The 12,053-nt window shown below is 45.8% G+C and overlaps 1 protein-coding gene across 1 annotated transcript in view; it reads right to left on the bottom strand.

Annotated features, from left to right (window-relative positions):
- Positions 1-1,031: 1,031 nt before the first annotated feature.
- Positions 1,032-12,053, bottom strand: part of STKLD1 (serine/threonine kinase like domain containing 1) — a 47,570-nt gene continuing 36,548 nt past the window's right edge. The window contains exons 18-19 of the mRNA XM_040324150.1: positions 9,437-9,516; positions 1,032-1,619 (exon numbers count right to left, since the gene is read on the bottom strand). Coding sequence (XP_040180084.1) covers positions 1,563-1,619; positions 9,437-9,516 — 137 coding nt within the window. The 3' untranslated portion in view covers positions 1,032-1,562. The remainder of the gene's footprint in view (positions 1,620-9,436; positions 9,517-12,053) is intronic.

Here is a 12,053-nt window from a genome sequence, read left to right as displayed (position 1 = left end):
TTAGTTTTGGGCCGTTTCAATGGTCAGGGAACTACAGCTTGTCAGATCTTGCACATTCCACCATCATGTCTTCCACTTGCAGACATCTGTTCGTAATCAAAAAAATTGGTTTTAAGTTCAGTTTTTAAATCGTGATTTGTAACATAAAATTTTGCGTGTCCTATTCACAAGATATCCTTTCACTTCCTGTCCTTAAACGGTAAGTCAGAGGCAATCTCTTCAAAGTCAGGTAAATTGCCTCTTAGGCCACGTACACACGATCGGTCAAAACCAATGAAAACTGACTAAAGGACTGTTTTCATCGGTCCAAATCAAACGTGTGTTGCCCCATCGGTCAGTTAACCTTCGGTCAAAAAAATTTGAACTTGCTTTAAGAAATTAACTGATGGACGCCTAACCGATAGGTCAAACCCAATCGTTGGTATGCAAAAGCATCGGTTAAAAACCCGCGCATGCTCAGAATCAAGTTGACGCATGCTTGGAAGCATTGAACTTTAGCACGTCGTTGTGTTTTACGTCACCGCGTTCTAACACAATTGGTTAATTAACCGATGGTGTGTAGGCGTGACGGACCATCAGTCAGCTTCATCGGTTAACCGATGACACCGGTCCTTCGGACCGTTCTCATCGGATGGACTGATCGTGTGTACGAGGCTTTAGACAGTTGTCACTGCGAAAAGTGTAATCCATTGTTAAGGCGGTAACTTAGAAGTAACTAAGAAGTTAAGATTTTCTCTCACAATAAATAAAATAAAAGCACAGACTTTATATATACCTTTTATTGGTGTTAAAAAGTGGTTGGAGCTGGAAAACCAATCTCATTCCATATATATATATATAGTGTATGTAACAAATGGTTGGTCATTCAGCTTGCAGCATCTACACATCTGAGATTCCAATTTCAGGTGTTCTGTTCCTATAACATTAGTTTTCAGCAGAGTGGGTTGGAAGAGGTGCCATATTTTTATTGAAGCAGCAACATTCCAGTACATCCTTATAATACCGTGCATCTATCTTTTTTGGGGGGGGGGGGGGGGGGAACAGCTTGGCGAAAATATTTTTAATAACTGAAGGTGGATGTTGTGCCTTTTAAAGAAGCTGATAACTGTTTCTATTGTATTATGTGAAATAAAAATGTTTTACTAACTGATGACTCTGAGATTGTCATCCTTTTGCAGGACAGAATGACTAGAAAGGAGGCGAGTAATTGCCCTTGGGAAAGGAAAACAAGGACAGTAGTAAATTGTAAAACTGTTCTACATTTTACAGAAAAAAAAAAATTGTTGTGTTGTAATCTATAATCCCACTGAAGAGATTTCCCATAGTTTTCTTTAAAGAAAAACCCTCCCAAGAGGCAAGACAGACAAAAACCAGACTGAGCCTCTCCCTTTTCTCTACTTTTATACAAAACTAAACAAAAATAATTGGCTGGAGTTGGGCTTTAATAGTAGAGTAGACATCCTCACAAAATGTCACTTCTTGGGTACAACCAAGCCCATAAAAAAAAAATCATATTAAAAAAAATTCGGATATTTTGCACATAAAGTAGCTGGTTGTATGCTTTAAGTAAGTGTTTTCTCCATCTTGGAAAGTGTTGATTCCACCAGTGTTACAATCTCCTAAAAAAAAAAAAAAATTTAAGAGGCACAGCACTACAGAATCACAATTTATTAACCGTTCTCATACATGTTTGTGCTGTTTCTCAGTTTCCACACAAAACAGAGGCGCAGGTAATTGCTTTCTATGTTGCACAGTAGGTAAGGTACATCCTGTTCAACCTGTGTAGGTGCACATTTGCCATATCCCTGTATGTTGTGTTCTTTAAAATGCACATCCAAAAGTCTCTTAAAAATATACATACTCCCTGCTGCCACCACCAATTATGGAAGAGAGTTCCACATCCTTATTGCCCTGATAGTGAAAAAAAAATTGCGCAGTATAAGGTTAACCACTTCTTCAACCTCATTGTGTGGCTCCGTGTCCAATTGCACTGTTTTAGAGTTGTCTTCCGAGACAGCCCATGAGAGAAGCACCGCTTTCAACAGGAAACGCATCACCATTACACTTTAAAAGGCAGTCCCTCTGCTTAACTAGTAAATTTTTGGTGTTTCCTCCGGACGGAAGAGATGCATCATCTGGGTGAGGGAGGTCTCTGTTCTCTGGCTTTTTTCTTTATCGTTACATCACGGGACACAGAGCGGCATTCATTACTATATGGGTTATATGGAGTACCTTCAGGTGTAGACACTGGCAATCTTCAAACAGGAAATGCCCCTCCCTATATAACCCCCTCCCATAGGAGGAGTACCTCAGTTTTTACGCCAGTGTCTTAGGTGTTAGTCATGGTTTAGCTTGCCTCCGCATCCTTGGGATTAGGTGAGCTACCGGTTCTGTCCAAAAAAGCCTGCGCGCTAAAGTGGTCAGTAACCGGACCCCAAACCCTTGGGGTATAGCCCATAATGCTTTCTTTTTAAGAGAGCTGGACCCTGGGCCCAGAACTTAGAAACCTTTGGGGCGCCTAATGTTTTCTGTTTGCCAGGGTGCTGTATGGGCCCAGGACAGTGGATCCTTCATGGAAGAAGAAGGTTCCCAGGGCCTGAAGGTCTAGACATCCCCACGGAGATGGGGGAAGATTGGACCTCTTGCTTGGCAAAGTCCTGCGGCATGGAGCAGGTAAGTAAGGGGAAAAACCTGCGGGGCTTGGCTCTTAGCAAGTTTTTTCTGGGAGGTCACAGGGGACATGCCTAAAGGTTATGCATTGCATCTGGCAAACCAGTCACATATCATGAAGATAGGATGGCTCTATATGTTATAGTTCCCCATAAAAAGTGACCTCCCTGGTAGTGTTGTAAAAGCTGTGAGTGGGGCCTTTTATGTACAAGTGTATGTGTGTGTCAGAGAGCTATGCTTACCTGCAAGCCTCCAGGCGATGCTCTATCCAGTCCTCTCCCTCATGCCTGCAAGGCAGGCAAAACGCTGACCTCCTCGTGTGTTCACAGGCCTGCGGCTGCAGGAACAGAGAGGCCCTTCCTCCCAACCCCCCGTCGCGGGCGCGCGCGCGGTGCGCGTGCACGTGTTATAGACGCATTTGGCGCCGTTTTAGCTGGGGGGGAAGGGCGGGTCAGTGGTTTAAAGGAAGGGGCGGCCCTTCCTTAGATGCCACAGCTCATTCATTTCTCTGGCTTAAGGGAGGAAGGACTGGAGGGAAGCACGGGCGCTGAGGACACACAGTGGCCAGAAAGAATACTACAGTCTTCAGAAGATTGTGGTTTAGCCTAGGAATAGGCTGGTTTTCTTTTCCATCTCATAGTCTTTTCTTTGGCAATACTACTCAGGGGGATAGAATGTTTTTTCTTGCCTAGATTGAAAAAAAAAAAAAAAAAAAAAAAGAAAAGAAGAAAAGTTTTTCTTTGAAAAAAAAAAAAAAAAAAAAAAAGGTGTCATCTAGGGTAGAGGAAACATTTTTTATTCCCCAAACAGGTGTTTGGGCATTTAACTATTATAAGTCCCAGGTACCAATAAGTAGCAGGTGTACCTCGGTATTGTACTATGGCATCAAGATCAGAGGGTACAAAAGGTGGGGATTCCCCCGCAGAGTCTGAGGTCTCGGATAGAGCTATGCCGCTGCTTTCCCCACAGGGAGCCGTTGGGCCATCGGGGTCTGGGGCTAGAGCTGACGCGAGTCAACCCAACCCTAAGGTGGTCACGGAAGAGGTGTTACTCGCCTCTTTAAATGAGATGCGGAGAAGCATGGGAGAAATGATAGCCGCAGCCATGCGGGGTAGTAAGCGGAATAGATCTCCGTCACCCGTGCGCGGACCCTCGGAAGAGGAGGTCCTTTCCTCTGGGGAATTGGACGACCTCTTGGACAGAGACCAAGTAGGTTCAGGGATCGAAGATCCGGATACAGAGGAGTCTGGGGCAGTCTCCCTGAGGGAGAGCTGGTGGATTCAGGGCTTGACGGACTTGGTCCATAAGGCATTCAACCTGCCTGTACCAGATCTCCAGGTATCGACGGTTTCAGCTTTGGGCTCACTGAGGGCGCCTCAAAGCAGGGCTGTGTTTCCGATCCATCCTCTCTTAGAGGGAGTCTTGTTCCAAGAGTGGAACAAACCAGACAAGGTTTTCTTTCCACCTAAGAAATTTTCTGTCTTATATCCTATGGAAGAAAAGTTTTCCAAGAAATGGGCTTCTCCTGCAGTAGACGCAGCCATCTCATGTGTTAACAAATCGTTAACATGTCCTGTAGAAAACGTACAGGTTTTCAAAGATCCAGTTGATAGACGCTTGGAAGCCCTACTTAAGAACTCCTTCACTTCTGCAGGGGCAGTAGTACAGCCAGCCGTGGCTGCGATTGGAGTCGCTCAAGCTTTATCGGATCAATTTAAACAAATGCTTGAACTTATTCCTGCCGAGCAGGCAGAAGAATTTTCGGATGTCCCTAAAGCCATATGTTTTACGGTAGACGCAATCAAGGATTCTATCCAACAAGCGTCACGTTTATCATTATCCCTTATCCATATGAGAAGACTCTTATGGTTAAAAAGCTGGGAGGCTGAGCCCCCATGCAAGAAGCTCCTGGCAGGGTTTCCCTTCCATGGAGGACGGCTCTTCGGAGAGGACTTAGATAAATACATTCAGACCATTTCAAACGGCAAGAGTACTCTCTTGCCAACTAAGAAGAGGGTTCAGGGGCCTGCGTTTAAACGACAGTCCTCCCCTGGGCAGGGGCCCTCTAATGCCAAGCAGTATCGACGGCCTCCTGCAAGAACAAACTTCGGCTTCAACAGCAGATCAAGAGGACAGGCTGTTAGGGGCAAGAGGCAGTGGTTTCGCAAGCCGGCAAAACCAGCCCCCAAGTCTACCTCATGAAGGGGCGCCCCCACCCACGAAGGTGGGGGGAAGGCTGCGACTCTTTTCGGAGATTTGGGAAGCCAGCATTCCCGACGAGTGGGTACGGTCTTCCGTGGCCACAGGCTACAAGCTAGAATTCCTAAGGTTTCCTCCTCCTCATTTCCAGGAGTCGAGGATTCCAAACGATCTGGAGAAAGGAGCCGCATTAAGGTCGGCTCTAGATCATCTACTTTCCCAGGAAGTGATAGTGGAGGTACCAGTCCTGGAACAGGGGCTGGGTTTCTACTCCAACCTATTCATCATCCCAAAGCCCAATGGAGATGTCAGGCCAATTTTGGACCTAAAGATGGTAAATGCATACTTAAAAATCCGCTCATTTCGGATGGAATCCGTGCGGTCAGCAGCTGCCACACTCCAAAAGGACGACTTCATGGCGTCCATAGACATAAAGGATGCCTACCTTCATGTTCCAATTTATCAGCCACATCAAAGATATCTACGCTTTATGGTGGCTTCGCGTCATTTCCAATTCGTGACACTTCCCTTTGGGTTGGCTACGGCCCCCCGGGTGTTCACGAAGGTTCTAGCTCCAATCCTAGCCAAGCTAAGGATCCAAGGGGTCACGATCCTAGCATACCTGGACGACCTCCTAGTCATAGACCACTCGTCTCCCGGCTTGGAACGAGCAGTGGCCCTCACGGTCCAATACCTCGAGAGGTTCGGCTGGGTCCTAAATCGAGAGAAGTCAGCATTCCAGCCCACAAGGCAGTTGGAATATCTCGGCATGAGATTAGACACAGAACAACAAGGGGTGTTCCTACCTCTGAGGAAGGTCAAAGCCATCAAGGAATTAATCCTACTGGTTCTAAGCAAGAAAGAACCGACTATTCGCCTATGTATGAGATTACTAGGCAAGATGGTGGCTACTTTCGAGGCGGTGCCATACGCCCAGAGCCACACTCGCATCCTGCAGGCAGCCATCCTGTCAGCATGGAGCAGAAGGCCACAGGCCTTGGATATCCCGTTGCCTCTCTCATCAAGAGTCCGACAAAGTCTGTGTTGGTGGTTAGACCCTCAGAATCTACTGAAGGGGAGGTCTTTCAGCCCAGTGGCTTGGAAGATAGTGACCACAGACGCCAGCCTGACGGGCTGGGGAGCGATTGTGGATGGTTCCACTCGCCAAGGTATTTGGACAAAGCCAGAGAAGCTTTTACCCATCAACATCTTGGAGCTCAGAGCTGTTCGACTAGCCCTCAGGGCTTGGACGTCGAAATTGCAGGGGCTCCCGGTGAGAATTCAATCAGACAATGCCACGGCAGTGGCATACATAAATCACCAAGGGGGGACCAGGAGTCAGGCCACTCAGAGAGAAGTGAGCTTGATTCTCCTATGGGCAGAGGCTCATGTGCCCTGCATATCGGCAATATTCATTCCCGGAGTGGACAACTTTCAGGCGGACTTCTTAAGCCGCCAGACTCTATGGCCGGGGGAATGGTCTCTGCATCCACAGGTCTTTCAAGCACTCTGCCAAAGATGGGGAGTGCCGGACGTGGATATCATGGCATCGAGACTCAACAAGAAACTAGACAGGTTCATGTCCCGCTCAAGGGATCCGATGGCCTGCGGAACCGATGCGTTGGTTTGCCCTTGGCATCAGTTCAAACTTCTTTATGCGTTTCCCCCGCTCCAGTTACTACCCCGCCTGCTGCGCAGGATCCGGGTGGAGCACATACCAGTCATCCTGGTAGCTCCAGCATGGCCCAGAAGGGCATGGTACTCACTAATCTTAAGGATGGTAGTGGGAGACCCTTGGACTCTTCCTCTACGGCCAGACCTGCTATCGCAAGGTCCGATCCTCCACCCTGCCTTACGGCATCTAAATTTGACGGCCTGGAAGCTGAATCCCTGATTCTCAGGGGTAGAGGTCTGTCTCAGAAAGTAATCTCTACCCTAATCAGAGCCAGGAAACCGGTCTCTAGGGTGATTTATTACAGGGTCTGGAAGGCCTATGTAGGCTGGTGTGAGTCCAAGCGATGGCTTTCTCGCAAATTTACCATCGATAGAGTATTAAGTTTTCTCCAGCTAGGAGTGGATAAAGGATTGGCATTAAGCACAATCAAAGGACAGATTTCTGCTCTGTCAGTGTGGTTTCAGCGGCCGCTGGCCACCCACTCGCTGGTTAAAACCTTCCTTCAAGGGGTCTTACGTATTAGACCTCCAGTTAAATCCCCGCTTTGTCCGTGGGATTTAAATCTTGTTCTGTCAAGTTTACAGAAACAACCGTTTGAGCCGTTGGCTGATATTCCTTTGGTTCTACTGACAAGGAAGTTAGTATTTTTGGTTGCCATAGTTTCCGCAAGAAGAGTTTCGGAGCTGGCAGCCTTATCCTGTAAGGAACCATATCTTGTTTTTCATAAGGACAGGGTCGTTCTCCGCCCTCATCCTTCCTTCCTTCCGAAGGTCATATCCAGTTTTCATTTGAACCAGGATTTGGTATTACCATCCTTCTTCCCTAAACCTACTTCCAGAAAGGAAGGGTTGCTGCATACCTTGGATATTGTCAGGGCCATGAAGGCCTATCTTAAAGCTACAAAGAAGATCCGGAAGACAGATGTGCTGTTCATTCTACCGGATGGGCCCAAGAAGGGGCAGGCAGCTGCAAAGTCCACCATTTCTAGGTGGATTAAGCAATTAATCACTCAGGCCTACGGCTTGAAAGGGTTGCCTCCTCCAGTATCATTAAAGGCTCATTCTACTAGAGCCATGGGCGCCTCCTGGGCAGCACACCACCAGATCTCTATGGCTCAAGTTTGCAAGGCGGCAACCTGGTCTTCTGTCCACACGTTTACAAAATTCTACAAGTTGGACGTAAGAAGGAATACTGATACTGCCTTCGGGCAGGCAGTGCTGCAGGCTGCAGTTTGAGACCCTCGGATTCCGGGGGCTCCTCTTTTTTTGAGTTAAATTTAAAATTTAAGATTATTTTTCTCAAATAAGTTGGATTTATTATGATTTGAGTATATCTCTAAATTAAATCCTTTTGTCTTGGAGATGTTCTCCCTCCCCTCATTGTAAGCATTGCTTTGGGACATCCCATATAGTAATGAATGCCGCTCTGTGTCCCGTGATGTAACGATAAAGAAAAAGAGATTTTTAATACAGCTTACCTGTAAAATCTTTTTCTTGGAGTACATCACGGGACACAGAGCTCCCACCCCTCTTTTGAGGACCATTTTGGGAGGCATACTGCTTGCTACAAAACTGAGGTACTCCTCCTATGGGAGGGGGTTATATAGGGAGGGGCATTTCCTGTTTGAAGATTGCCAGTGTCTACACCTGAAGGTACTCCATATAACCCATATAGTAATGAATGCCGCTCTGTGTCCCGTGATGTACTCCAAGAAAAAGATTTTACAGGTAAGCTGTATTAAAAATCTCTTTTTTTTTTTTTTTGTTCCACCCACATCTTTACCTACTTGGCTCCACTGGGAGCAGCTAGTAGGATTTTCTGCAAGATGACCCTCCAAGACCACTCCTCGGAAGAAGGTGGTAGCTTGGTTCCCTTTCTCCTTCTGTGCCTACCAAAGGCCATGACTGGAAGTAGCATACCCCCTTGACAGGAACTGCCAAAGGCAACGTGGGTTCCCAGTCCAAGTGGACATTTTTGGGCGGGGGCTCGTGCAGTAGTTCCCTGGGGTTATCGGTTCAGATCCAACCATGTGATCAGAGTCCTGCATGTTTTCCAAGTATGCAAGTGGTGTTAAAAGCCATTGCTGGCAAAGGCAGAACATAGGGGGAAGCAACTTGGTTATATACCTTCTGCCACTTTACATAAGGCTATGACAAACACAGCCAGCAGCAGCGCCTCTTCATCTGAAGCAATTATTGCAATAAGTGAGGTGGTTGCAGGCGCAAATAAATACGCACAGTGCCTTGAAAAAGTATTCATAACCCTTGAAGTTTTCCACATTTTTTCACTTTTCAACCAAAAACGTAAATGTACTTTTTTGGAGATTTTATGTGATGGGCCGAAACAATCGACAACTAATCGATTATGAAATTACAATTTTCATAATTGAATAATCGACCAGTAACATAATGGGGTTAAAAAAAACTAAAATTAGCCCTACAAAAAAGCAAATCGCTACTGTAAATATTACTTTCACTGTCCAACAGTAAAAAAATGAACCCCTTACAGTAGTGATTATTTGCTCTTTTTGTACTTATTTTTGTTTTTTTAACCCCATTATGTTACTAAACATCTCAGACCTGGGTTCTCTGATGATTTTATTATCCAATTATGTGCAAGCTAAAACGCTGTTTTTTATTTTCCTTGCATGTCCCCCTTGGATCTACAGCGACTGCACTTTCAAGTGCACAGTGGATTTGTCTTTAGTAAATAACACTAAAGACCAGGAGGAAGACTAAAGGAGTGGAGTGATGAGGCTGAGAGTAAACACATAGCTGGAGGGAGGTAAGTCTGCTATAGTGTTCAGGTATGCTGTTCAAAAGCACCCACAGTGGCATATTTCTGCTTTAAAGCAGTTCTATAATGCTTTCATTACACTTGAAATTTCCTTACCTCCACAGACTCGTACTGATCTTTAATTTCCATCAGCAGTTCCTTCATGTGTTGTGAGCATAACTCGGAGTGTGTGCTTCCTACAAGAGACACAAGAGGGCAGAGTAGTAACTGCTGATGTAACTTTGGCTCTTGTCCTATAATCTATACCAGTAGTGAAGCTGAAGTTGTTTTTCATTAAAGGTTTTTTTTTTTAAATAACAAACATGGTATACTTACCTCCACTGCGCAGCTCGTTTTGCACAGAGTGTCCCCGAACCTGGTCTTCTGGGGTCCCTAAGCGGCTGTCTCAGCTCCTCCCCGCAAGAACTCAACACCTTCATGCGAGCGAGTATGGTGTTGAGTCCCTGCGGGCGAGCTCCCGTGATACAGCTGGCGGCTATAGCCGCTCACTGTATCACTCGGCCCCGCCCCTGGCCCGCCACATCATTGGATGTGATTGACAGCAGCACAAGCCTATGGCTGTGCTGCTTTCAATCTATCCAGTGTAGCCAATCAACGGCCAGGCTCAGAAACGAGGAGGATGACGGGGGCGAGCACGGGACTTTTGAGGGCTCAGGTAAGTAAAACGGGGGCTCGGTATTGTCGGATGTTTTTTCACCTTAATGCATAGGTGAAAAAACATTTACCTTTACAACCCCTTTAAGGCTGAACATCTTTAACTGTACCGGAGAGTTTGACCAACCCTGGATGCACACACTTTGTATCCAAGGACAGTGGTTCAGTGGACACAGCTAATTGTCCAGTTTGTATGTGGCCTAGCACAGAGTGCTGTTGCATCCGATGCAGTCCAGCTGCCTCTCTAGCTGCCCATCTGAATAAGCACACATAGGTGTGCACAGCATATTGCATTAGGGTGTGCACCCTTAAGCTCAAAAACACATGCGTGTGTATGTGTCTACATATACATGACCCCGGCACATTGATCTCCCTGCCGGAATAGTGAAAGAGAAGAGCATAAACACTTCTCTTATAGCAGAGCCAGTAAGAGGGAGATCTTTCCCATGTTCCTGCTGCTACACAGAGTGATAACACTAATGTGCATGGGGTGAATAGGGTGTGCCTGGGCACACCCGGCACACCCTGTGCGCACGCATATGTAAGCACAACAGTCACCAAATAGTATTAAGTCCTTGATAACATGAAATCTTCACAAAAGTCTGCAATGTGACTTCACAGAATGTGATTAGACTGTGTAAGAATAAATGAGATAGGGAGATAAAGCACTTCCAATTTTCTTAAAGAGTTTTTCTTGTTGAAATATCAATCTGGTCGCTATTGGTTATTCTTTTTCTCAAAATTATTGATCTGCACACTGGGTTTCGGTTAGTGACTCAAAAAATATTGAAGCTATTGGATCAACTAGATGGCTAGTTAGTACAGGTTTCCTAAAAAGTGTATCGAAGGTCTCCTTCTAAGCTATTTACCACCCAACACCCACTTTTTCCCCTACAACTTTTATAATACGTAAAGAGATACAGATAGAAGATGTAGGGTAGCAGAGGGGCTACAAATGAATTCCAATTAGGAAACTTCTCCATTCCTGTGACTGGCACAATACAGTAACTGTTGCACTACAATGGCTGGTCACGGTCAATTACTGATTTTGAAAATACATTTTTGTACCAAAATCTTCAGAAAGCATGATTCACAAGCGTTAAAGCAGTAGTAAACCACAGCTGTTGTAGAAAAAAAAAAACACCTGCACATTATGAAATACTCAACTTGGAACGAAGCCTTCCAGCGTTGTGCTGTCACCGCTGAGATAGGGTGACCACGTGTCCCGGATTGCCCGGGACAGTCTCACATTTTGCAGGTCTGTCCCGGGCACCTTCATCCCAGTACAATACAGTGTCCCGGAATGAAACTGACACAGCCACCCCCCGGACCAATCTGATGCCCCAAAAAAAGGCCACCACATCACTGCTTTACTCACTGACAGTACTTGTCCTGGCCGGGAATACCTGGAGGAGCACAATCCTCGCCCCCTGCTTGTGATTGGAGAAATCATAAATCCTGCCTCTTGTGTCCAATCACTGTGCTGTGATTCGTTACAGCACATGCTGATTTTTGGGAAGGGAGGGTGTCCCTGAATGGTAGTTTGGAAATGTGGTCACCCTACGCTGAGAGGGCTGACATCTTCCCACAATCTTTTCTTCTGGGATTGTGCACTATGTGATTGGCCAGAGCTGCGATGACGTCACTCCCAAGCATGCGCGGTTCTGGCACAGAGCGCATGTGCTGGTGATGTTACTGGCTGCATTCAGGGTAAATATCTCCTAAACAGCGCACGTTTTGGAGATATTAATTTTACCTACAGGAATGCCTTTTATCCGTAGATAATAATGACCAAGCAGGGTTTACTACTGCTTTAAAGGGGTATTAAACCCAAAGGCAAACATTTATTAGATTGCATTTCGCCAATTCTTAAATGTGATGGCTGTATTTGTTTTCTTTTTTAGGCTTTATTTTTATCTGGTGATCTAGCCAGTAAGTCTCTTCTTTTTCAACAAGCTTTCCTGCAAATGTAGCAGTTAACACTGTTGAGACAATCCATTTACCACTGACAGGGGTGCTTACAATGATCAGCTTTTATTTATACATTATGCCCCCCAAA

This window comes from Rana temporaria, chromosome 9, assembly GCF_905171775.1.
Source record: "Rana temporaria chromosome 9, aRanTem1.1, whole genome shotgun sequence".
In the NCBI taxonomy this organism is placed as follows: Eukaryota; Metazoa; Chordata; class Amphibia; order Anura; family Ranidae; genus Rana; species Rana temporaria.
The sequence above is the reverse complement of the archived record's forward strand: the minus strand, read 5'-3'. Positions and strand labels throughout refer to the sequence as shown.